The 27,235-nt window shown below is 39.7% G+C and overlaps 1 protein-coding gene across 4 annotated transcripts in view; it reads right to left on the bottom strand.

Annotated features, from left to right (window-relative positions):
* hdac5 (histone deacetylase 5) overlaps positions 1–27,235 on the bottom strand; it is an 80,763-nt gene that overhangs the window by 35,257 nt on the left and 18,271 nt on the right. For 2 of the 4 annotated variants that reach the window (XM_030140363.1, XM_030140364.1), the window contains one exon: positions 892–975. In XM_030140363.1, coding sequence (XP_029996223.1) covers positions 892–975 — 84 coding nt within the window. Of the gene's footprint in view, positions 1–891; positions 976–14,130; positions 15,449–27,235 lie in introns of those variants that run through there. The other 2 variants (XM_030140361.1, XM_030140362.1) reach the window with 2 other exon arrangements.

Here is a 27,235-nt window from a genome sequence, read left to right as displayed (position 1 = left end):
CAAAGCTGGTAAATTAACTTTCACATTAGATAATAACATTATAGTGTTAGCAAACACATTAGAGCCATTAGCCTATTAGCATAGCATGTTCAAGTGTGTCCAAGAGGCAGCGATGTAATAAGCATTAACTACAGGAAGTAAAAACATCCTATTCTATGATAATACTTTGTTTAGTTTGGATTTTATACCAGAGAAGTTAAGATGAATGGTACAATGAAACATCAACACAGCTTTAGTTTTAAACTAATGTTTCAACATGATGTGGACCCTAACATATGCTAGTGCCAACAGCTGTGAGGGAAACCAGTCTTTATCTAAGAGTAGATGGAGTTTTCCACTGTACAGGTGGCAAAGCCACAAATTTCTGATTTGTACTTAAGTAACTAAACGCACGTGACTTTTCTTGGTTATTTTCATGCATTTCTTTAGGAAATACTTGAGTTCTTGAATCACCCAGAGATATTTAAGGATACCTAAAACCTTTCCGCTGATCAACTAAAGAAAAAATCCTCAGGACTGTAAAATAAGAGCTCCCCTCGTGGTTGTAAATCTAGGACTTCAGTGCTTGACCTTTTGGGTCCAGCTTTGTATGGGCCACAGCTGAGAACGCAATGCAGGAACAACTGGTTTGTCTTTTTTTTCCAAGGGTATGTCATGTTTCAGAAAAATTTTACTGGAGTGTCATAATAAATAAAACAAACTGTAAATGTGATTAGGGTCAGGGTTAGGTAAAAAGGTAAACATTTATTTCGTGCAAGTACAGTTTTTACCCACCTGCTCAACAAGGCAAGTGGAAAAAACCCACTCATTGAACCAGAACCCCCCTTAATGAAAGGCCTTTCCAGAGAAACCCCTCCCCCCCAATGGACACTCAGAGGAAGCACGACTCACCTGCTTCTGTAGCTCCTCCCCTCTGCTCACCCACTGTTCCCACCAGGCTCTGCATGCCTGATGGGAGGCTGCTCTTCACCTCCACTGGAACAGAACAGAGGGAATGACTGGTCAGTACGTCGTCCATGACAGAGCACACCATTACATCACACACACACACACACACGCACACGCACACAGGCAGTCCCCCTTTCATTCAGATGAGCTATGATGGTGTTGTAAGAGGAACACAGCGTCCCACTGCCTATAAATAGCCACCAGCCTAGCATTAGCCTAGCATTAGCCTAGCATTGGGAAAAAACTGACTGAAATAGCTTCATGTTACTTTGGCATTAGCTTAGCATAATACACCGGTGCTAGGCTAAAGGACAGTGTAAAATATGTTTCCATACACAGAAGGCAGAGCAAATGAAAAGAGGCACAAAAGACTAAATGAAGTTTGTGCTTTACAGAAATCACTAGGGAAAAAAAAAGTATATAATGCCACTGCTCCCTTCTCTCAATCAGTGACAAATACGCCGCCTTGAACTGACCTGGATTATCAGCAGCCACTTGGACTAGTCAGTGCAACAGATTAATATTGATTTCCTGCTTCAGGCACCAGAGCAGCATTGGCTGACACTTCACATTGTGAAATGAAAGATATGGGAACTCATTGAGGCAAAAACGAATCAACATTTCACGTCTGTCAAGAGAATACAAGCCTAAATACACAGAGTAGTGCAGTAGTTGGGAAACTCCCTGCTGTGACGTACACTGGCTGCATAATATTAAACACAATAAAGTCAATAATGATATGAAAAAATACTGAAACGTTCAAAAGACGACCTGAATACATCGGTGTGGACAAAATTAACCACTGCAGAATATGACTGAATGGGTTTTACAAGGGAGTGCACTGGCACAGAAAATAAAAATGATGAGCGTCAACTATTGTTTCTCTAATTTTAATTAGTTAGATTTCAGTTTCCAAATCTATAAGTAGGTAAGTCCTACTGTTCTGGGAGATTTGAGGGGAATGAGGTCATTTAATACTCTAGTTGACCGCAGTGAAAACACTGTTTCTGTTCCTCTTCATCCCTTCTGTCATTGGAGATGCTATTCTTTTTACATCTTCTCCTGTTTGGGTTGTGTTTGATGGTTACCAGGGGCGGGGCTTCCTTTAGTTGTTTCGAAAAGTCCCTCTAATGTGACTAGAAGTAAATACAAATTGCCTTGTCATTTGCTGATGCTTCAACAAACCACAGTAAAGCCAACCTGCTGCTGATTTCCCTAAAGCTGTGATAAGGATTGGCCAGTGAATTCATGTTGTCATGTGTTGACAGTACAACCACATGACCACCAGTCCATGGACCATGGATGGACGGAATTACCCATCTGTTGGTGGACATGGACATGGGCAAAAGTTTAAACTAGGGATGCACCGATCTGATACCAGTATCGGGCATCGGCTCCTATACTCAGTGTGTGTACTTGTACTTATAAAAGTAATCCAATACAACCACACCGATACCACTTACAGCTGTGTGACATTCCTAGTTCAGTGCAGGAGGTACAAGGAGGAGGAATAATGGGTGGGGAGTGTGAAGAGTGTGGAGATTTTTCAAAATAAGTGAGGGTGATAAAAGTAATGCTGACTGCAAGTAATGTTGTAGACACAGACAGATACGGATGCAGCGTTCTGTCCGTCCTCTGCGTACATTCCATCCGTTTTCCAGGTGCTGGTGAATGCATACCCAGACAGAGAATACCAACAGAACCGTGGAGGTAGAGGATCTGTTCAAAGAGCCACTGTGTGAGTTAGAGAAAAACTACTGACACATTTAGGACAACTACCCAGGACTGGACCAGTTTAGAGAAAAACTACTGACACATTTAGGACAACTACCCAGGACTGGACCAGTTTAGAGAAAAACTACTGACACATTTAGGACAACTACTCAGGACTGGACCAGTTTAGAGAAAAACTACTGACACATTTAGGACAACTACCCAGGGCTGGACCAGTCTCCATCTTACTGATAATACTATGGGGGTACGGAGCGGTGCAGACCGCTGCCAGCGGAAGTGAAAACCAAACTTGTGTCTCATTTCTCTTCCTGCTGAAGCTAAGCTTTTAAACCTTACTACCGAAAACGCTGCAACAGTAGTATCACATTAGTGTTACCTCTGTCGTCTCCATGTTTATTATTACTGATTTTCTTCTTCTCAAAAAACTTTACTTTTCTTCATGGTATTTGTCCAGTATGGTTAATTCAGAGCGGCGCCCCCTGGTGGATTAATTGACAAACGCTCATTCCAACACATTAAATGTCAGCAGCAGCACTTTGTTCCAGTCAGGCTAACGACAATGACAATAAAGCACATTTACAAAAGGAACTAAGAACTAGAATGGGATTATTAAGTACTAGTATCGGTGCTCGGTATCGGCAAGTACTCAAATGTATGTACTTGTACTTGTACTCGGTCTGGAAAAAAGTGCTATCGGTGCATCCCAAGTTTAAACTGTCATTTTTCAAAGAAGTAACTTTCTACAAATATATTGTTCACATCAGTAGCCATGCTCTACCTAACTTTAACTTATCTAAATGTTTCAGACTACAAAGCTATGCTATTTTTTATTTGTAAGTTTTTCGTTCTGATACTTGATACTTACGAGCCAATATCAAGTTGGCTTTTCCCAGGTTCACTGATAAGATATGATATGAAAATAGCATCCCAATTCTCTGCTTTTAAATGGCCAAAGACTGGAAGTTATATATGCCCCCAGTCCCATTAGAGGGACTGTTTATAATTCACCAAAAAAGATCCCACCCCCTGTTCATCGTCAAACCCAACCACAGGTAAATGACACCAATGGAAGATTTTGGCTCCAAAAAGAAAAGTATTTCCACCAGAAGAGCACAAACAGTCCGAGCCGCCCTGGAAAACACCAGTGGAACTAATGCCACGTTTCCACTATGTGGTACCGGCTCGACTCGACTCGGCCTTTTTGTGTTTCCATTATGAAAAAGGGCCTGGAATCTGGTGCCCGGTACTAGTTTTTTGGTATCACCTCTGCCAAGGTTCCAAGACTGGGAAACAGATACTAAAACGTGACGTGTAAACACTGCAGACCACTGATTGGTCAGAGAGTTGTCTCTGTGACCCACCATTTTACAAAACACAGATGTGGAAGTTTACAGTAAATATAGCGGTAGGTCAATCCACATGATGACAGCCCAAAAACTATGCCATTCAGTCAGGAGATTCAGTCTTTGGCGGCCGACATAAAAATTCAGCATGAGCTTCACGAGCCAACACACAACGAGTGAGTTTATCAGCAACTCTATGAAGCAGACAATATGGAAGTAACACGCCGCATCACTATGACGACCAGGTACTGTAAAGTCTGTAGAATCCTGTAATGGAAACGGTCTCCAGGAATAGTATCTGGTACCCGAGTCGAGTCGAGTCGAATCAAGCCGGTTCCGTGTAGTGGAAACATGGCATAACATGCTTCTACCACTCCAGACTTCCTCATATAAAACCAAGTCTTTCCATTTGAATAAAGCTACAAAAGAAGTTTCAGAACATGTTTGGCTCAACTTGAATTACATGACATTGCAAGAACAACACTGATGAGGTTGATATTGATGTTTACAATCCAACATATGCATTCTGAAAATTATCACACATCACCCGGGCACAGGCGGACATTTGGATCCATGTATAAAACCGGACTCCTTCATCACAGGCTTTCTGCGCGGATTTTCATAGTATTCACGCACAAGCCACGATGCTAACACTCAGCAGCACTCAGATCGGAAGCTCCCAATCAGCTTAGCCGCTCCAATCAGCTTACACTGATCACCGTATATATTCTGAGACAGTGAGTAAGTGAGTCTGTCTGACGTCTTTTCAACTATTTTCTTCAGCTGGTTCCTGGTGGTGCTGGATCCTGGATTAGGAGCCAACACATTAACACCCCGCCAAAGACAACAGGGTCAGGACAGAAGGAGGTGGGGCTATGAGCATCAGTACCTACAAGCATCTACCACCCGTCACCCACCCATCACCCTTAACCTTAACCCTTTCAATGGGGTCAAACTACTTCCTGGAAAACACACGAGTGTAATACGTTGTGGAAGTTTCCTGTCCACTGTCCCGCAGAGACTTTAATTGGGACTTAACCACTCTGCAGGATTGACCTTTGACCCGTGTATTCGAAGACTCCCTCCTGCGTGTCGTTTTACTTTATTTACCCCAGCTGAGACTGGGGTAAACCTAACTTAGCATCCCACGTGGGTTCAAAGCCAATCAAACACCAACATACACAATGATGCTAAGCTAATTAGCTGAGTAATAGAGGCTTGTGTTGTGTTACAGGAGGAAAGATATCATTATTTTAAATCTAAAGTGTCTTCAGCCCAGACATGACCTTTGACCTCAGACTTTGACACAGAAAAAATGAAAACTTCTTGTCCAAATGTTTTGCAAATTCACCGATCACCAGTTGGATGTAATATTGAACACAACTGAGCTGTTAAGGAGCTGAATGATGCACGCTGAGCTCTTTCACCCATGTTTTTTTTTTTTTTCTGCAACTCTACATACATGGGGGTATTTAATTCCCAAATAATAGAGTATTTAAAACCAAACTGAACCCCATTATTGATCCCCACATGCCTGAATATTAGCATTTTATTTGCACATTAAGGGTGGGCAACATATTGAATATACTCAGCGTATCCCAGTGTTTTCTACCTGGGGTTCAGTAAATGACAACTGTACGTCAAAAATAGGGCTGTGCATTGGCAAGAATCTGGTGATATGATACAAATCACAATACTAGGATCACGATACAATATATCACAATATATCATGATACTGCTAAAAAGGCAATTTTTTTGTTTGTTTCTTTTTTTAAAATGATTATTTCCTTGAAGAATTGAATTACACCAGAAATCTGCACAAATACTAAACACATTTTTATTTGATCACAACAGAATCTAATGTTATATCACAAAAAGTTCCTGTGTTCAAACTGAAATTATGTTTTACAGACATTACAGTTTAAGATCCTGTTCAAATGTTCATATTCTTTTTGTTCAAAACTAACATCAGAACATTATTTTTGTGAAATCCCAACAAAGGAGCTAACATTATTTAATAAAAGAGTGTTAAATAATAATAAATAAAATGTAAACAAAAAAAGTAAAAAAACAAAAAAAGTAAAATGAACCTCCACAATATCTGCATTTGAATAAATACCTAAAAATATTGATACAGTACTTTTTAATATCGATACAGTATTGCAAAATGAAATATCGTGATTATTCGTGATTATTACATCACGATTATATCGTGATGATCGTGATATTGCAGAACTAACATTTTCTTACACCCCTAGTCACAAACATCTCCTACAAATTGGAACACATTTCTTTAAAGGTGTGCATGATGTATTTCTGCCAACATATTTAAGAATGAAGAGATGGACGTAGAAATACAATTACAAAGCTTTCCCTACACACACACACACACACACACACACACACACACACACACACAGAGGCAGTCTAGTTCTAGTTGGCTGCTTTATGACCGTTTAGATGGTTCGGTTGCCGTGGCTGCAGCATGAAAAAGTTGGTGAAAAGCCTAAATACTGGGAGTTGGAAATAAACAAACCCGTGTGTCTGTGCATATGTGTCCAGCCACTCACATCTAAATTACCTAAGCAAATATTCTGGCCTTTCACTGTGACGCACGTGTCTCCCCTTCCACTACAACACACACACTGTCGTTGTGTGTCAGGGTGTGTGTACAACCGTCCGTTTGGCAAGAGAGCAGCATTCCACAGCAGCCAGCGTCTGACGTCAAACTGAAGACATTTATAGTCTGGTAAACACACACATACACACACTAACGTACAGTCCGACTGGGGGGGGTGTTCAGTCAATCATACTGGTGTGTAACTGACTTCAGTTCACTACACACACACACACACACACACACAGATGCAGTAACAGAAGCAGGTCACACTGTCTAGTTTATCCTGAAGACACATTAGTGACAACAACTGGGTCATAATGACGCCGTTGACATTCAGACATTTGTATTAGTTTTAATTAAGTATTTCAGTTAGTTTTTTTTGGTTTAAATTTACCTTTACAAGTACACAAATAGTGTTAGCGTAATCTTTATTTTGGTGAATTGCTTGTTTGAGGTGAGTTTTTCTTTAGTTTTAGTGTTAGTTTATTTTCCAATTATTAAGAGGAACGGATTAACTTACAGAAGCTGAAACAGGGAGGATGAAAGAATGCATGACATTAAATCATTAAATATCATATATATATATATATATATACATACATATATATACATATATATATATATATGTATGTATTTTGTAAACTTATATTTTATTGTTTCATTTTTTAAAATTTGACAACACATTTAAAACATAGTGTCAGTTGTCCTTTATATTGTCCACTTTTTCCATCGATCTTTGCATGTTGCTTGCTGTAGTCTTATGATATAAGTGAGTCTCTCCATGTTGTGAATTTCTTCCACAATGTCTCTCCAATTATTTAGGGTGTGTGTGTGTGTGTGTGTGTGTGTGTGTGTGTGTGTGTGTGTGTGTGTGTGTGTGTGTGTGTGTGTGTGTGGGGGTCCTCTTTACTTTATTTTCGTGTGATGGCTTTTTCAGACGCTACCAAGAGGATTTTACATGCATATGATATTTAATGTCATGCATTCTTTTATCCTAGTGGAGTAAAAAGTACACTATTTGGAGCAGAAGTATTTACGCTGTGTAACACAGAAGTACTTAGTTACATTAGACTTAACAGGTGAATCAAAAATTAACCACCATCTAATCTGAAACTAAAATGACTCATTTATTTAGTGACAGGAAAATTCTCTGGGAACCATTTTAATACAAAGATGAAAGAAACTTCCCTCGTTACAACTGTAAATAATACAATACATATGAATACAAGTGTTGATATTTGTAGGTTTTCTTAGACATAAACTATAGGATACAGGTAATTTAAATATAGCAATATTAGCAAAGAATGTGGACATTAATGTTCAGAAAACTGATAAAGAAAACCATGACTTGGATCTTGTAGATCTTCGAATTACGGATGTAAACAATTAATCGACAATTATTAATTGTTGATAAGAATCTGCTCGATTAAATTATTAATTGTCAGTTAACTGCCCTTGTCCACCTGTCCGAAGGCTGCTGGTTTGTCTGCGCTGCGACGCCATGGCTGGGATTGCCAGTCATTGAACCGGATCATGGCGTCGAGTTAGAATGTCTTCATAGACATAGTGGAGCCAAACACAGACCGGCCTGTCTGTTTGTGGGAGCGGTGCACCCCCGAATAAATATATGCATAAATACGGGCCACAGGTATGTCGAGCATTATGTCCTGCAGTCACTCCAGAGGCCATGGGAAAAAGGGGGGGCAAAGTAAAGTCTGCGAAACTTGAGGAGGCAGGGAAAAAATAAATGAGCGAAAAGTTTCACTTTCACTTCTGCGGGGGCACGGACTGCACCGCCCCGTACCCCTATAGTATTATAAGTATAAGTACGATGGAAAGTGACGTACACGTGTGGCTACCAACCAACACGCACATATCCCCTGTGTGCGGCTGAGTAGCCCGCCCCCCCCCCCCCCCCAACGAAACGCATGCGCATGCACCCCCATTACACACTGCCACACCAACAGATGAATTCCACAGGAAACACTGACTGTATCCAATGGTTCAATAAATCAATCATTAAGGAATATGACATGGTTTTATCAGGAAGCATATAAACAATATTTAGTTTTTATTCTTATAGACCATACTGAAAGAGAAATTCAGGTTCTCAGGAAAATCGCCACTTATCAATTAATCGTTCATCGATCGATAAGATCAACCAACTAATGATTAATGGATTAATCGATAATTTGCATCCCAGTTCAAATCATTATGATAGGATCCAAAAACATCTGTGAACGTCCAGAAAGACGACGCTCCTGTCCTACTCTTACTGTCACCGTTTTATTTATGGTTGGAGATATTATGGAATCTTCCTGTGGTAACTTTAATTTTTTTATGGGTTTTTTGGTCACACCACTGGAATGCAGCAATTTTTACTACAGCCCATAATCTGGGAATTTCCAACGTCCATGTGTGACAGGAATGCAGCATCTGATGAAGGCTGTTGAAGTGTTTTACAGAAGAACTACATACGGATTTACCCTCTGATATGATCCTTCGACATGGTTCTGTACATGCACAGGATGGACCCAGCAGAGACACCAGGGTCCATGTAGACGATGTCCATGTAGATTAAAGGGACTTGACTCTGTGTCTTTGGTTCATTCCCATAACCCTAACTGCACATTTGTGTTCCTGCTGCTGCTGGGGGTGGGGTGGGATGGGGCGGTGTTCTTTCTTTTCTTTCTGCTAACCAATATTCCATCGTTATTTTCTCCCCCCTCTGCCTCTCGCCCTCTCTCTCTCTCCTTCTCTTGCCTCGTTCATTCTGCGTTGCTAAAAGAAAATAGGCAGTATGACGTCAGCTCTGCAAAACACTCTAAAAAAAGCCCAGAGAAAAAGAGACAGAGGAGAAAGAAAAGACGCAGCCACAGAGTGGGAGGTAAAAATAGTAGAAAGGCTGTGTGTACTTTAGACAAATTAGAAGCTTAGAGAGCAAGAGGAGTCACATGTGTGGCGTTGCCGGGGAGACCGAGGGGTGGGTCAGAAGTATTATGGGCTGGCAGACTGTAGGTCATCCTCGGCGGATGCTGTGCCAGGATTAGTGTCTTTGTCAACATCTGGTTCAATTAATTACACACAGACTATGAATATTTCAAAGCTGCACTAATCAACATTTCTACAAATAGCTGCGTGTCATGTGCAAGTCATTCCTTGTGACAATTAATCAGTAGTTTTTTGGGGGTTTTTTTTTCAGCTCACAACAACGTTAGCATCAATGCAAGGAGGAGAGCAAAGCATTAGCATCTAGCAAGTCAGTTAATGTAGGTGGTAGAGACAAGTTTATAAAAGTACAACCTTAGCAAATGCTCAGTGTTTGTTAGTGTTTGAACTAGGGCTGGATAAAAAAATCGATTTGATCGATTTTGGACTGATTTCTTTTTAATTTTGCGCAATCGATTAATGGTGGATGAGATCGATTTTTCAGAGCAGGACCGCAAGTCAATGACCCGGAAACCGCCGACGCAGAAGCGCGGCCGGCTCCGTCTTGTGAGCCCATCATGGAGACGGGGCGTCTTGGTCGTGCTCGCGACGGTTCTGGCACGGGAGGAACGTGTAGGAAGGGTGGGGAAAACCCCTCTGTGGGAGGTCCTCCCGGCCTCAAACTGGAACCCGCAGTGCAGAGGAACTGGCCGGCAGAGGCAGGTCGCGGAAGCCAGTTGTTCTAGAACTATTAACTTGGATCACCTGTGGCTGAGTGCAGAGTTCGAGGAATAGTAAAGCGGAAATCACGAAGCTCCACCCATCCTCCCCCTCCAGTGAGTTTGTTGTACCAAGGGCCCAACATGAGTCTGTTTCAGGGGGGCCAAACTGGTGTCAGTGCCCCAGCGTGATAGTGACGCGCCTAAAGGCTGGAAGCAGCAGGTATAAAACAGAATAAAGATGAAACAGAAGTCTGTTCTGGTCCACTGGAGAAACATGGACATGTTTGTGTCCTGTTCATTATTTCAGAGCAGATTCATCTGTTTACTGATGAAATGTCAGATTTATTTCCTTTCTAATATCAATATTGATTCTGTGTTGCATGGTTGCTGTAGTCAGTTAATCAAGTTACAACTCAAAATTGTACTTTGGTATCGTTAAATGAATCTGAATCAATCAATTAATACTGAATCGAATCGAACCGCAATTAATCGATTCAGAACCTTATGAATCGAAATCGAATCGATTAAGGAAATTGGCCATGATACCCAGCCCTAGTTTTAACGTAAGAAAGAGAAAGCTAGAAACTAGCAACAGCTAATGAGCTAGGCAGTTAATTGAGGTGGTAGAAACCCAAAACGCATAAAGTTTATTCATACTGATAAATGCTTCATGTCAGATGGATGTAGAAATATGCAGGTGTTTGTGTTGAACACCAGGAAAAACTATAAGTACAAACCATACTGGAGTATTTGTAGGTAAAGTGGTGCAGTTAGTTCAAGGAGTAGAAACCAACAGTAGAGCTGACACAGAGTATTTAACTGTTATTCATTAAGATGCCACAAAGATAAGGACAAATAAATTGTAAATATCAGCTGCAGGTAGAAATGTGGAATGCCTGTCTAATACAAAGTTAGCATTAGCAGCTAACGGCTAACAGTTATGTCAAATGGTAAAATCCAAAAGAAAAAAAAAAAAAAGACTGACAAAAGCACAAATATTCCACATATAATCACCTGGTTCTCAGAGACATGACTTTAAACTAATGTTCAGTCATGTTTGGTAGAGCCGTCGTCCACATCAGACAAAGGAAACCATCAACTGAACCGAGGTTAGACGCTAATGAGGAGGCGCCATTCCAAAACAGAGCTGAGAGTGGGAAGATTCAAAGCTGATTGGTCACCTGGTACGGTTTCCATCTGGGTGACTGTGTCATTACACAGATACAGTCACATGTTAATAACAGCAGGATGTTGGTCTGAGCGTCTGTGGGTTTGAGTCATTATATTTGAACACATAAACACTGTTTATCAGGTTAAAAACCTCAAAAACACCTGTAAGAGATCATTATGGTACCATGACTGCTTCTGTGGTTTTTTTAACCCCATGTTGTCAGACATTCTTATTTATTTATTTATTTATTTATTTATTTATTATAGAGTATATATGTGTCTATATGTATAGTATATAAGTGACTTTAGTGCCAGAGGAACTCCAACATCAGAGCAGAGGCAGGTGATACTGTTCTAAACCAGTTCATCACCATCATGTTAAAACCTCCAGAACTAAGGTGTAGGTTCTCATTTGACCTGGTCATTGTTCTTCTTCGTAGTTCTTCTCGGTTTAACTGGGCTAGTTTAGCTCTTTTTGAAAACATTTCGTCTTTCACCCAAGAGACTTCTTCAGTTCTGAAGAAGTGAAGATCTGAAGAAGCCTCTGAACTCCGTAACTCAGACTGAAACAATCATTGGAGCCGACATCACTTTTTAGAAACCTGTGTTTTTTTCTCTTTAAATTAGGCCTTTAATAATAACTCAGTTATCCATTTAAGTCATCTTTGTAATCATAGCTTTGATCTGAATTGGGCCAACAACCATCTTCTTTAATGCAGTAGTGACTTTAAAATGAGACTGAACCATTGAACATATTTCCAGAGGTGGGTAGGACACCCCCACCCCCCACCCCAGATGCACCGCCCAGTACCATCCTTTGACTTTCTTTATTCATGTGCATCAAAACCAAATGTATTTCCATACAACACTCCTGTCGATTGACATATTTTTTACAACACCAATCCTCCAAACCAGCGGATGAAACCGTCATCAGACTGAAGATTTCCGAATCAGGCTCATTTCTTCCTTTAGGTCTGACCGCTGCAGAATTAAAAAACATGAGCAAAGGTCAGAGGTCACAGGTAAGATATGAAGCACATTTTTGTTTTCCTGCTGACCATAAAATGAACCTAGGAGGGCTTGTTAGGTACAAACACACACAAACATCAACTGACCTACGTTTGGCAGACAATTCTGTAAAAGCAGATTAGAGTGAACGTACGTCCAGTTGTATCAGCTGATCGACTTGGTGGCATCAAGAGGTGGCATCAACCTCAGGTCCAGACCCCGGGGCCTGGACCCGGGTCCAGACCCCTGGTTCAGCTCAGTGTGACGCCAACACACAGATCGACACAGGTTCAACAATTTTACTGAGACTAAAGATGCTTCTCATGTCCCTGACAAATGTGGAAGTAAAACAAAAAAGAGCCACATTCACCAAAGTCTAAATGAATGAAAAGGTCCAAGGTTTGTATAAAAAAAACAAAAAAAAACCCAACACCCAGATGTCAGCAGGTAAGAAACTGTAAAACATGACAGGATACTGGTTGGTTTAAGTCAAACCAGTCAGCTCATTCTGTCACAGGGATGATGTACCGAGGTTTATAGCGCAGACTGCAGTGTTTAAATAACACACACGTGCAGAAAATTCATATTAACAATGATCGATTCCCGGTAAATTCCCAAAACACAAATTTCATCTTTGATAATGTTGCATTCTGTAATTTATAGTGTCATGAATGGAATCCTACAAAGACACTCATTCATTAATGTGGACTTTTTATGCAGGAAAACAACAATATTATTTATGTAGTTCCACTTGGTAAAAACAGATGCATTAGACTTTGCATAGTGTTGTGTACATCACAGATAAAATATAGTGATAACAACTAAGAACAAAAGCTAAATTGTAAAATGAAGGAACAGGGCCTTGAAAGGTGAAAAAAGTAGAAATTCAAAATACTACGTACAATTTAGGTGCAAAAACGTGGTAGAAAGAAACTAAAACTTCATGAACTAAACTAAAATAAATTAATTAAATAAATTGTCTTGAATCAAGAAAAAACAAGACAATGCTCCAAATGGGTAACCACATTTCGCTGGGTTAGATTTCTGCCACAGAAAGAGCAAAAGCTGTCAAAGTAGAAAAGACGACTAACATTTAAGGACGCTGAGTTCATTACAACAAAAACACAGGTACTGAGAAGGACCATATTTTAAAACTGAGGAGGTGTGCAGAGATTTCACTCCTAAAATATCCAATAATCTGATTCCTCTGATGTCAGATTATACAAACCACTGTAAAATTTAACAGCTAATAAATGAAGTGTCTTACTAGGATGATTTTAAATAGATTTTTGGATGAAAAAACAACTAATTTCCAAGGAACAAGGCATTTGTTTTGTTGTAAAACTGCTTTTTTTTCCAAAGTCAAACTAGTTGCAGTTCTTCTATAAAGTGCAGCGTGCACCCAGGGCAGTCCTGGTGAAATGTAATAAAATAACGGAGTACTAATCCAATGCAACACCACACCGGTCACAACAGCTTCTTCTAAACCATATATTCAGTTTATGGGATGTAAATATATCCACTTACTCTACCTGTGCACTGCTGAAACCCCTGCACCCAATAATCTCTGATTCCCTGTCAGACCTCCAGCCCAGCCCCCCCCCAGCCCCCCCCCCCCCCCCCCCACCTCTGCTCCGTTCTCCCAAAGATGACTCACCGGCTGTGGGCATGGCAGCGCCGGAGCCCCTGCTGCTGCTCAGCAGCTCCAGAGGCTGGTGGTTGTCTGCGCCGGTGGAGGAAAAGCAGGACTCAGTCTCATAGATGGTCTGCAACATGGCGCACAATCCTGACACGGTGGGATGCAACAGCATACCCAGACCAGGACCGGCTCAGGTTGGACAGAAACAGCAGGGGGTCAGTTTGTGTTCGGAAGCACTGGCATGGCTTCGGTTTGGAGGGGGGGCAGCCTGACTAGTATCTGACGAAACTGGTAAAGGTTTTCTGTGCAAAAATCTATAGAAAAAGGAGCAAGAAATTCATGTAGAAATCTGCAAAGAAAACTTGCTGGAGGGGTTTGTGTGTGTTGTGTAATCCTCAGTGTGGTCCTCTGGGTTTATCTGAAGCCGTCTGTGATGAAGGACCTGTCAATGACACTTAGGACTAAATATTCTTCTAATGTTGCACTTGAGCTGCAAAAACGTCCCTCTGCTTGACAAATGAATCCACCTCTGTGTGTGTGGTTGACCAATGGAAGCAGATCCGTCCTGTTAATGACCAAAGGAGTCCCCCTCAGGTGGTGTTTGTAATCATCAGCTGGAGTCCCGACATATGTTTGAACAATGACCAGTCACAGTGAAAGAAAAAGTTAGTTCCCGTTGCCACTCTCAAATCCAGTGGAAATGAATTAAATCTCACAGGTTTTAAAGCCTTTAAGGTGCCGTGTGTCCGTTCACCGAGCGAACGAAAGCATCGGCTCCCTGTTTGTTCAGAGAAACCACAGAAACTACAGCTGAAAGCAACACAGAGACCAGGAGAAGGTGAACTCCCCCCATGCATCAAAGGATCCTCACACTGTTCTCCTCCTGCCCGACAAGAGGGAGAGGAGAAGAAGGAGAAGGAGAAGAGGAGGAGGAGGAGGAGGAGGAGGAGAGGCGAGGACGTAAATAGCTTTGGGAGAGCGCTCCCCGAGGTTCCATGATTCCAAAATTAGAATGAAGCGCTGAGAGAATGACAGAGAGAGAGAGAGAAAGAGAGTCGAGGATGATCAAAAAATATAAGACGAGGAAGGCTGGGGAGTTAAGGAGTCCTCCCAGAAAAAAAAAACAAAACAAACAAACAAAAAAAAAAAAAACAGAAGAGCTGGGGAGCAGATACTGTCCTCTTATCCCTCCATGTAAATATACATGTTTAAAAAAGCAGAGAGGAAATGAACCATCTGAACCATCGGCTGGTCAGACTACAGCTAATATTCACTGTCTGAGAGTCGACGGCAGTAGAAGGAGGAGGAGTGTGTGTGTGTATGTGTGTGTGTCTGTGTGTGTGTGTGTACGCCGAAGTGTGTCTGTGACGCTCTTTCAGCTGCTGAATGAACGATGGGCGAGTGAGCAGAGAGAGAGAGAGAGAAAGAGAGAGAGGGAGGGAGAGAGAGAGAGGGTGAAAGTAGATCACTGGGTGGAAATGAAGTTAGACGGATGAAGAGAAAGTCAACAACAAGCATGTTTTTATTTCAGCACGAGGGAAAGAGAGGTGACGAGAACAGCCATTAAATACCCATGATTCCATTCACCTTCACTTATTCATGTGGGATGCATGAGGTTAGAGCGGAGGTCTTTAAAGAAGATAAATATGGACAGAGGAGAGGAGGAGAGGAGAGGAGAGGAGAAGAGGAGAAGAGAAGAGAAGAGAAGGAGAGGAGAAGAGAAGAGAAGAGAAGAGAGGAGAGGAGAGGAGAGGAGAGGAGAGGAGAGGAGAGGAGAGGAGAGGAGAGGAGAGGAGAGGAGAGGAGAGGAGAGGAGAGGAGAGGAGAGGAGACATTTACTAACATCGATGGGGGTTGATGGAGGGAGTAGAGCTGAAAATAACCTGCCAGGGAGGAGGAGGAGGAGCTATGGATAAAAATAGACGGAGGGAGAGCAGTAAGTCTACAGCTCTGGGTGGGGGTGGGGTGGGGGGCTGGGCGCTGTCATGTTTTTGCAGAACACTTCCCAGAGATCACCTGTCAATCAGGGTGGGAGGCGGGGCTGTGACCTCCTCTTCTGTGTTTGTAGGTGGAGGTCATAGTTTAAGCCTTGGACTGATGGTGTCCTCTGGGGTTACAGTCATTACTACTGTACTATAGTAATAACGACCTTAGTTAAGTAATAAGGACATTTAATGCCCTAATAAGACAATTATTAATATTAATGAGGGCTGAGCTAGAAGGCCAAACATCATGGATATCACAGTAAATATTCACAAATCAGTCAAAACGGACAATGATGTTAAATCATTAACATCAGTCAAACTAAAAGGTTGATTTTTGGTGGTGACTGAACACTGGACAAACCAGACAGTTATTTGTATATCACTATATCCAGGGTGCGATTTGTTGGGGGGGGGGGGGGGATCAACCCCCTCTCTGGTTTTTACATCCCTACTTCTGCTCAATGAATTTCATCCACAGGGGTGGGGTGGGGGGTGGGGGGTTGTGTCAGTTTTCTTCCTCCTATCTCCTTCATCACTGACACTAACGTTCACCTGAACCCTACTGTCGCAGTCTCAGAATTCACAAATGTACCCATGCTCTGAGGCACCCTAAAGGGGGGGGGCGGGGGGGTGACAAATTCATGGGGCCCAGCATTTGTGTGTCCAGTGGATACAGGTTAGAAGGGGTGAAAATTTCATGCAAGACCCGCTGGATAGTAGAAGAATAGAACCAGAGAGTTGGACGGTGAAAGTATGTAAAGTTTCATTTTTGTTTCATGCCAGCGTTTGTTAGGTTAGTTATGGACTGCACCCCACCCTACGCCCCCACCAAAAAAAAAAAAAAAAAACACCTATTTTCTTTATCTTCTTTATTGTCTCCAGGGGGGACAATGAAATGCATTTGACCCATTGGAATGCATTCCACCCATCCTACTACAAACACCACTGAAGGTGCCCAAGGGTGTTGTGCCCAGTTCTACTCCCTGCCAAAAACTGCATGGTGCAGCAGCTGCTGAAAACAGCTCCCCCTTCCTAAGTCAGCCATGAAGAGGCCAGCGTGCACCAAACTCACCCTGCCACACCAGAACAGCTCCAAATAGAAGCTGCTGAAGTCACTTCACTCCTTTGGCTTCATAAGCTTATTCTGATGGAAGAGGCAGGTTTCAGAAGGATCTGGTGCCAAAGTCTGGTCCCTGCTGAAGACTGCATCCCCTGCAGCAGGTGATGTAGTTGTTTTTTTTTTTGTTTGTTTTTTTTAAATTGTTATTAGGGCTGAAAGATATATTGTTATCGTATCTATATCTAGATATGAACATTCAGGATACTAATATTGAAAAAGCAACGATATAAACGATATAGATTTCCCCCGCGCTCACCCTGCATGTGCAGCTCTGGAAGTCACAACAAATTTCATTTTTACGATTGCAACGTTAATGTTGATGACTGGCAGGGAGTTCTTATAAATAAAAATGCACTTTCCACATTCTTTTGTATTATGATGTTTATATTTTTCTGAAAAATGCTTGGTTTTTCACCGAACCCGTAGTCATATCGTATAGTATCGATATCGAGATATCTGGCATGAATATCGAGATATGAAATTTTGTCCATATAGTTCAGCCCTAATTGTTATATAATTTTTGTGTTGTGTATCTAAGATTGAACTTTGCTGGTTTTATATACCTTACAGTTTTTACATTCTTTAATATTAAACAGATAAAAAACATAACTGCAATATCTTACAATATTATTAATTACTTAATTGCTACATAGCTATAATGGTGTTAAGAGGTTGAACAATTCACAATTCATTTCATACCCTTCAGTCAGAAAGGAGAAAAATTAATGAGCCAGGGTGAGCAGGGAGCATTTCTCAGCAAGTTGTGACAGGGTGAGTTTGGTGCACATCGTCCTCTCGGTGGCTGACTTTAGGAAGGGGCAGCAGTTTTCAGCAGGGAGTAGAATTCAGCACAACAACGGGGACCGACAGGAGAGTTAACCTAGCATACATGTGTTTGACAGGACATCGAGAAACCCCAGAAAGGCCCTGGTCCAACTGGGAATCAAGCTCTTGTTGCTGTGAGGCCGTGTTTTAATTCACAGTGACCCTCAATACAAACACTTACTATTAACTGAAACAGAAAAAAGCAAAAAGCACAGCTGCTGATCTACACAGAGAGTTAACACAATATAACAAAATGTGATATTACTATGATTATCATTATTGTTTTATTACTCAGGCTTAATCCTTCACTATGTAATAATATGACTATTTATCACTAATAACATCGTAAACACATTTGTCATTATATTACAGGACATTTATAACCTTCCGCTGTCTTACAACATAAGCTGAAAACGGTCTTTGCACCAAGCACGGCATAAATGTGTCGAACTGAGTGATGCTTTACAGCTAATAAAGCCTACTTGGCAGTCGACAAAGCCACACTGTGTGAAACCTAGTTTATTGGTAAGAGCCACAATATCTGAGGGTATGTATTAGGAAACAGTTGTGTTTTTCTTTCCCAAAGGACACATCCAATAAGGGAAATAATACCAAATAAAAACAGATAAAACCCTGAGTCAAACCCTAACCCCCATGTGCAATAACAACAACAACAATAATAATAATAGTAATAATAATAATAATAAATAGTGCTTTTTTTCTTCTTCTTCTTTTCCTTCTTCTCTCTGTGATATTTAATACCTATGTTTAAGTGTAAGTTTGCGTCTTACAAACTGTGTTACATTTGTCCAGGATGACAGGTGGCTTGCTTTGTGATGTTTTGTTTTTGTTTGTTTGTTTTTGTCTTTTTTTGCTGTATGTGTGTTTTGTAAATTTTCTGTTCTGGATAAAAACAATTCCTATTGTTTAGACATTTTTTTGAACCACTGCTGTAAAAAATTCAATAAAAAATAACTATCAAATAAATAAATAGAAATTAATAGTGCTCACATTGCCTAGAAAAGGACCATTTAGGAACAAAATGATTCAAAACTACTGCAAACAAATATGATGCAAAAAGTAATATCTTTCACAAACAGGGGTGTAAGATAATTTTGGTATCGCAATACATTACGATATTTCACTTCAAGATACTATATCAATATTAAAAAGTACTGTATCGATATTTTTAGGTATTTATTCAAATGCAGACATGGAGGAGGTTAATTTTTGTTTTTTTATTTTTCAAGCTGTTTTTATATTCACATGGGTATTTTGTTCTGTTGTTTTTATACTACAAAAGTAATATTGTGATATTGCGGGTCATAAATGTAATTTTTTTGAAATTGAAAATGCTGTTTTGTTAAAATTTAAAGGGATAATTCAAGCATCTTAAAATTACTTTTTACTGTTTGAAAGAGGCAAATGTTTTTTTTTGTTTTTTTTTATTTATTGGGAATGCACAAAAATAATGTTATGATGTTGGATGATTCAGGGACTGAACACTATGTATTCTTTTCGCAATAGAATACAAACATTTAAGCAGGATCTTAAACTGTAATGTCTGTAAAACATTATTTATTTATTTATTTGGGGGGGGGGGGGTTGTACTGGTAAAGCTGCATGTTAAACCTTTATTTATCCAAATGCTTAACTATAAATTTTTCCAGGGAATAATCTTTTAAAAAAAGAAACAAAACAAAAAATATCGCTTTGTTAACAGTATCATGATATATCACGATATATCATATTGTGATCCTAGTATTGTGATTTGTATTGTATCGCCAGATTCTTGCCAATACACAACCCTATTCACAAACTACTGTTTCTATTTCCTAAATAATATGCCACATGTATAATATGTAACAAAACCAATTTCTAATATTTTAAGTGGATTATTTTTCTAACCATGACAACAATAATGTCTGACGTGGGACACTGACATACACTATATAAAACACAGACTTCCTGAGTAAAATGGCAGCTGGGACGTTAACGTGGACACAACTTACGAATGAGAAACCGTTAATTATCGACGTGGCGTGAATACAGCATAAGGCCAACAAATACCAACGCAAATATGTGGAAATACAACAGTTGGACACTTCAAATTAGCATCAAATAAAGTTACATTCCAACTGAAATCTATCTAAAATAGTCTGCCTGTATTTTGTGAGGGGAAATGTCCACGGACAAGCAGAGAAATGTCTGTTTAAAAGCAGAAGCAGCTCCACTCACTTCACTGTCACTGTGGATATGATTAATTGAAAGTGCTGGCTGCTATTTATAGGATTTGTTTGTTCCATTCAGCAGTTCAGTACTCAGGCTGTGCTTTAAGGAAGGGGTTGCAGCATTTGAACAGTTATGAGATGGATCAGATTTGCTTTTTGACAAATGGATACATGATAAAAAACAATCTTCAATCGACTGGAGCAGATTCAATGGACCAGTTCAAGTCTGGTCTAATAATTAATTTGGAAGACGGCGCTGACTTGTCATCACTGGACTGATGTGAGGACAGATCATTATAATTCAATTAAATCCTTGTGTCATGTCCTTCATCCCACCTCCTCCTCATCACCTTCATCTCCTCCTCCTCCTCCTCCTCCTCCTGTGTAAACAGTACTGTGTCCTTATGCAGGTTTAGGGATGCCTCAGTATGACTCACAAGTAGAAACACAGAGAAGGACCACAGAATATAGACTGAATCTAGCTTTACACAGGCTGAAGCTGCTGAAGCTGCTGAAGCTGCTTCTCTATTATCCAATACCATCATTATTTATTGAAGACTCGCTCTGTGTTGGAAACAGCATCTTTTTAAAGTCACTTTGGCAGGAAAAGAAACAAAGGAAGGTGAGACTGACCAGGCAACATGTCGGATGTCTCAGTGGTCTCACATACTAAATACATCTGTTAAAGGTGTGTGTGTGTGTGTGTGTGTGTGTGTGTACTGCAGTAGCTCAGCGGATGACTCATCTCTGCGTTTCTATTTGAGGCGCATCAACCCCTGGAGTCACACTGCTGTCTGTGTGTGTGTGTTATGTACTATATCTGTATCCATGACAACCAAGTTACAGCCAGTCACTCAACCAGTCACCCTGAGGCATGTCTGAAATGTGCCTGTCAAAAATCACCTGAAGAGGCTGTACAGGTGTCTGGACTGTGTGTGTGTGTGTGTGTGTGTGTGTGTGTGTGTGTGTACTGATCTGCTATCCACTGTCTGTCACCACTAACCAGAACAGACCAAACACAGATACTGGAAGACGAAACAAAACAAAAGCTGAACTTTTGTGTTCAACCATTTTACCTACATCTAGGGCTGGGCGATAAAACGATAACAATATATATCGTGAAATAACTTTTCCGTGATAGAAATATGAGACATGCTCGATACAATTTCGATAGAATTCCTTCGTCCATGTTTTGACAGACATACGTAAGAACAGCCAATCATAAAAAAATAGCGCCACACCAAACCAATCACACAAGAGCAGTGGTTCCAACCTTTTTTGACTCCTGACCCTATTTTAACATCACAAACTTCTGTCAGCCCCACACATTCAAAACAGAGTGTTTCTTTTTTTGCTAAAATTAATTTGTTTTAGACAGCGTTAGGCAAATTACTTTTAAAAATTAATTATAGTTACCAGTTACTTTCCCAAAAAAGTAACTGAATTAGTAACTCCTTCATAAATGTAATTAATTACCAGGGAAAGTAACTATTGTGTTACTTCTTTGAAAAACCTTCAAATATGTAAAAGGAAACTGATTTTTGAGCATGTTTCACTGGCCAGCTGCACAGAGTAGAACAGCAGACAGGTACTGCAGACCATAACTGTGGTGAGGATGGGGTCCACCAGGGTCCACCAGGGCCCGGCTTTTCCACCACATAAATGTATATCTGCATCTATAGGAAGAAGATGCTCCTCCAGTTAATCCCTCACCTCCACTTTTTTCAGTTGCTCCTCCCTGATAACAGCAGTAAATGTCTTCAGTCCAGTCAGTCGGACTCTCACTGATAACTCCTCCCATAAATTAGCTGCAAAGCTGCGTTCAAGTGAATGGGGTGTGCTTCGGACAACTCAAACTCGTAGATGTCATTAGTTGTTCAGGTGAAGGCAGCGTGGACAACTCAGACTCATGGACACACAGGTGAAGCATGAAGGCAGTGTGGGCGATTTGAATAGAAGAACGACTCATAAACGAACAGCTCGCAACAAATTGGTTCTTATCGTTCACTGAAAAAGAGCCGTTCAAAAGACTCGACTCGTCCGCGAACGTCACACCTCTCGTGCCTGGCTGAGCGAGTCAGGACGGATAACAGCTGTTCGATATAAGTGCATTGTAACGCACCACATTTCACTGCTGGTAGGGATGTAACGATTACCGGTATAACGATAAACCGTGGTAAAATTGCAGATGGTTAGTGTTACCGCTTAAATTCTAATTATCATGATAACCGTGTTTGATTGCTGCACTTTTAGAGGAGAAAATGCCTATGTAAAGATCTGCTTTTATGTCAAATATTTGAGTATAGTTTTAATTTATTACAATTTTAATGTTATATACATAATATTTGGAACCAATATTCACTTTTAAAGTCTTTGAAAAGGTTCGTTAAGCATCTGTGTGTTATTTATGCAATAAATTACATACATTTTTCAAATTGGATTTTATATATTTTTTTTGTTTTCTGTCCTTTTATTTGGATATAGTAGGTTAAAGTGAAAAAACAGACAGATGATACAGATGAAGTTGTGCTGAAAAAACAGATCCCAAACATGTGTATAGTAAACATTTGTTTATATAGTATATAAAGGCAAAATCAAAAGGACTGAAAAACGGACAAAATAGGCTCAGACCACTAAGAGTTCATTTTTGAATGTTTCTGCAACAGAAAGTACATTGTGCATATAATTTTATTTTATTTTATTTATTTTTTAAATACAACTTGGTTAAATTATTTCTCTGTGTGTATTAGTACTTTTTGAACATTTTGAGCACAATTTTAACAATACCGTGATAATAATGATAACCGTGATAATTTTGGTCACAATAACCGTGATATGAAATGTTCATATCGTTACATCCCTAACTGCTGATAATGGTAACGGCGTTGTAACATTTCAAACAGCAATTCATTAGATTACCCGTTACTGGAAAACAATAACAGCATTAGTAACACCGCTAATTTTAACGCCGTTATTCCCAACACTGGTTTTAGATCCTGTAATAGTTTTCTATACTATGTTTCAAATACAGGTTAATGTTAGAGGACATTTAGTCTATATAATGAAAATTATTGTGGACGGAGGCAGTAAATCCAGGTGTAGATTACTACACAAAGGGAGAACTGGGTTTTCCTTGGTCAGGATATGTACAGTCAGTCCAGTTTGGATTTACAAGGAGGACAATTAGTACTGAACAAGCAAGAACTGAAACTATGAATTATGAAAGAGCTGCAGCATCTGAAACTGACCACAGTGAACATTTGACAGAAACAGAACCACAGTGCTGCAGTTTCAGACTCACAGTTTGTCTGCTATGGACTGGAATTGTCTCTGTCAACTCAACATAGATTTGTTATTAGTACGTTTTGATTTTTGTTTTAATCAATTACTAGAAATTTCAGGCAACCCCATATGAATTCCATGCGACCCCACGGTTGAAAAACACTGTTTCAAGTTAGGTTGACGCCCACAGCACAGGCGTGAGAGCCTGTGCTGTGGGCATACCACCAGGAACTGTAGTGGATCTTTTTGAAGAGCAACTGTGTGAGTTAGTGAAAAACTACTGTCATATTTATGACAACTACCCTCATCAGTATCAACATTAGTATCACAGTAGTGTTACCTCTGTCGTCTACAGGTTTATTATTACTGACTTTCTTCTTCTCAAAAAACTTTACTCTTCTTTGTGGTATTTGTTCAGTATGGTTAATTCAGAGCGGCGCCACCTGGTGGATTAATTGACAAACGCTCATTCCAACACATTAAATGTCAGTAGCAGCACTTTGTTCCAGTCAGACTAATGACAACGACAATAAAGCACATTTACAAAAGGAACTAACAACTGGAATGGAATTATTTAGTACTAGTATCGGTACTCAGCATCGGCAAGTACTCAAATGTAAGTACCTGTACTTGTACTCGCTCTGGAAAAAAGTGGTATTGGTGCATCCCTAGAAAATATAGTAGTTGATTTTTCATATTTAAAAATGTTTAAATTCATCCTTTTGTGTTCAGGTGGAGGAAAAATAAAGGTTAAAGAATCAGTTTGATTGTTGTTCAACATTGTTAGAATTTCTGATCAGTTTCAAATAGGGATGTAACGATAAGAAAATTTCATATTACGGTTATTGTGACCAAAATTATCACGTTTACCATTATTATCACGGTATTGTTGAAATGTGCTCGAAATGTTCAAAAAGTACTAATACACACAATGAAACAATTTAACCAAGTTGTATTTTGAAAATACATATATATATATATATATATATATATAAAAATAAAATAATAGGCATAATGTACTTTCTGTTGGCAGAAACATTCAAATATTAACATGTAAACATCAAACATACAAATGTGCATTAAAGATGACACCTTATGGCCATTGTTTGACTATTTCCATATCAAGTTTGAGTTGTTTTAGTTTCAGATAGATAGATAGATTCTCTCTCTCTTTCAAGATGTGGTAATCAAACACGGTTATCATGATAATTACAATTTAAACGGTAATACTAACCTTCAGGAATTTTACCGCGGTTTATCATTATACCGGTGATCGTTACATCCCTAGTATCAAATAAATTTAGCCAAAAAACATGTTAACTAATTGTCCAACTGTGTGTGCTACTACATTTTTCTTTGCGCTACTAAAATTTGTAACTTGTTAGCACCTTTGCTACCACCTAAAAAGTAAGCGTACAGCCCCACACAGCTGTATTTTGTTAAATAAATATAGTCATTAGTCGTCCACAGCCAAAGAAAAGACAAAGACATTCCCCGTCAAACAGAACAGCTGGATGAACTGCCTGTTAGCTCCATCTGTTCATCACTATCTCAGCCACCGATTCTTGGATTAAATGAACTGCTGCTCTTCTCCGATCACTGAGAGACGTCAGTGCAAAGAGTCGCAAATACATTCACTGCAAAACACTGGTTACCGTCTTTAAAAATCTGCCTATAAGCCAGTAGAGTCTGTTAGAGCTGAAGGGACGTCTTCATGGTGTCAGTTCCATTCAAACCGAACCACTGTCGAGTTGAACACACTTACAGTCATTGAACTCAGTCAGATTACGTATTTTTGTAACCGATCCATAGTCAACAACTACTTCAGTAATGTTCCAGAACAGCGCAACACGCAACCAAACATGAAACGACAAACTGAACAGAAACGATCACTTTACATCAAATTAAACAGACAGCAAAACGTTGAAATCCTCCTGAGGGCAGATCCTTTTAATGGATGTTAACGCCTGTATTTACGGATTTCCAAATACAGTCAATATGCAAACACAAAGCAGAGATGCTTTTAAATGTGTCATTACTCAAAAATGTCAAGATTTTAACAGGTGGAACATGCCTCTCAAATCAGGCCCATCCAAACAATTATGATCACAATAGAATGCATATCTAAGAATCTGTCACACTTGTAATAACACTGTTAGACTGTTTTTTTTTGACAGTGTTACTGACAGTTTTTCATTCCTCAGGCTTGGATGGAAATGACACTCTCCTACATGAATCAGTGCAAAAGAATTCAGTGACACTTTGTCTTGTCCTTTGTGACTAATTTCCTGGATACTTTCCTCCTGAGTTCTGAAAATGTAGCTGGCATTTAGGTATTAAGAATGATTTTTTTAAGGATTATCATTTTGATTCTAATGATGCCGGAAATGAAGATGGTGTGTTGAGCTGCCACTGACAAATCCTGACAATAGAGACAATGCTTTTAAGCAGAACTACAAATGACACTCGTCGCTTTTCCACTGACCCTCAAATTGCGCAAATATAACTTGCGCATAAAAATTTACCTAATGGAAAGACAGCAATTTTGCCAAAAGTCTCATTTTTCCATTAAAAGTTTTTGCATTGGCAAGAGGTGGATTTTTGGCCGTAGCACAAATGGTATATCACGCAAAACTGCAATGGAAAGACCTTTTTCGCAACTAGAGTCAGGTGAATTACAAAACCAGATGTTGACGTATGTTACAACAAGAGAAAAAGAAGAAGAAACATGTGTCGGTATGTGTGGACACACCAGGAAACCCAATCATTTTAGTAGGAGATAGAGGGGGAATATAGAAGAAGAATGAATATATCTGTAAATCAACACCAGATTTATGTTCGTCGCCATGTTTATGGAATGACTTCTCGTGTCATCTCACGATAATAAATAAACAAATTATCACATTTGTGATTTAATGGAAAAACCGATATTACACACTTCCATTTTTTCGACATTTAGTAAATATCGGTAAAGTTTTGCGCACATGTCCAATGGAAAAGCAATTACTGACAAATCCTGATAATAGAGACAATGTTTTTAAGCAGAACTACAAATAACACAAGTCTCTTTTCCATTGACCCTCAAATTGTGCAAGTATAACTTGCTCATAAAAATTTACCTAATGGAAAAACGACAATTTCGCCAAAAGTCTCATTTTTCCATTAGAAGTTTTTGCCATGGCAAAAGGTGGTTTTTCAGGCAAATAGTATATCATGCAAAACTGCAATGGAAAGACCTTTTTTCACAACTAGAGTCAGGTGAATTAAAAAAACAGATGTTGACATATGTTACAACATGAGAAGAAGAAGAAGAAACATGTGTGGGTACGTGTGGACACACCAGGAAACCACATCAGTTTATAATTTAGAAGGAGATAGAGGGGTAATATACAGTAGAAGTGTTTTTTGGGGCGTAGCGAAATTGGTATATAACGCAAAACTGCAATGGAAAGACCTTTTTCCACAACTAGACTCACATGAATAAAGAAACGTATGTTCACAGATGGTACAAAAGAGAAGAAGAGTTCTAAAAGAAACATGGTGCTTTATGTGTGGACACACCAGGAAACGAATTATTTTAGAATTTAGTAGGAGATAGAGGGGTAATAAATAAGAAAAATGAATATATCTGTAAATCAACACCATATTTATGTCCATCACCATGTTTATGGAATGGCTTC

This window comes from Sphaeramia orbicularis, chromosome 8, assembly GCF_902148855.1.
Source record: "Sphaeramia orbicularis chromosome 8, fSphaOr1.1, whole genome shotgun sequence".
Lineage (NCBI taxonomy): Eukaryota > Metazoa > Chordata > Actinopteri > Kurtiformes > Apogonidae > Sphaeramia > Sphaeramia orbicularis.
Note: the sequence above shows the minus strand (reverse complement) of the source record. Positions and strands in the feature narration are given on the sequence as shown.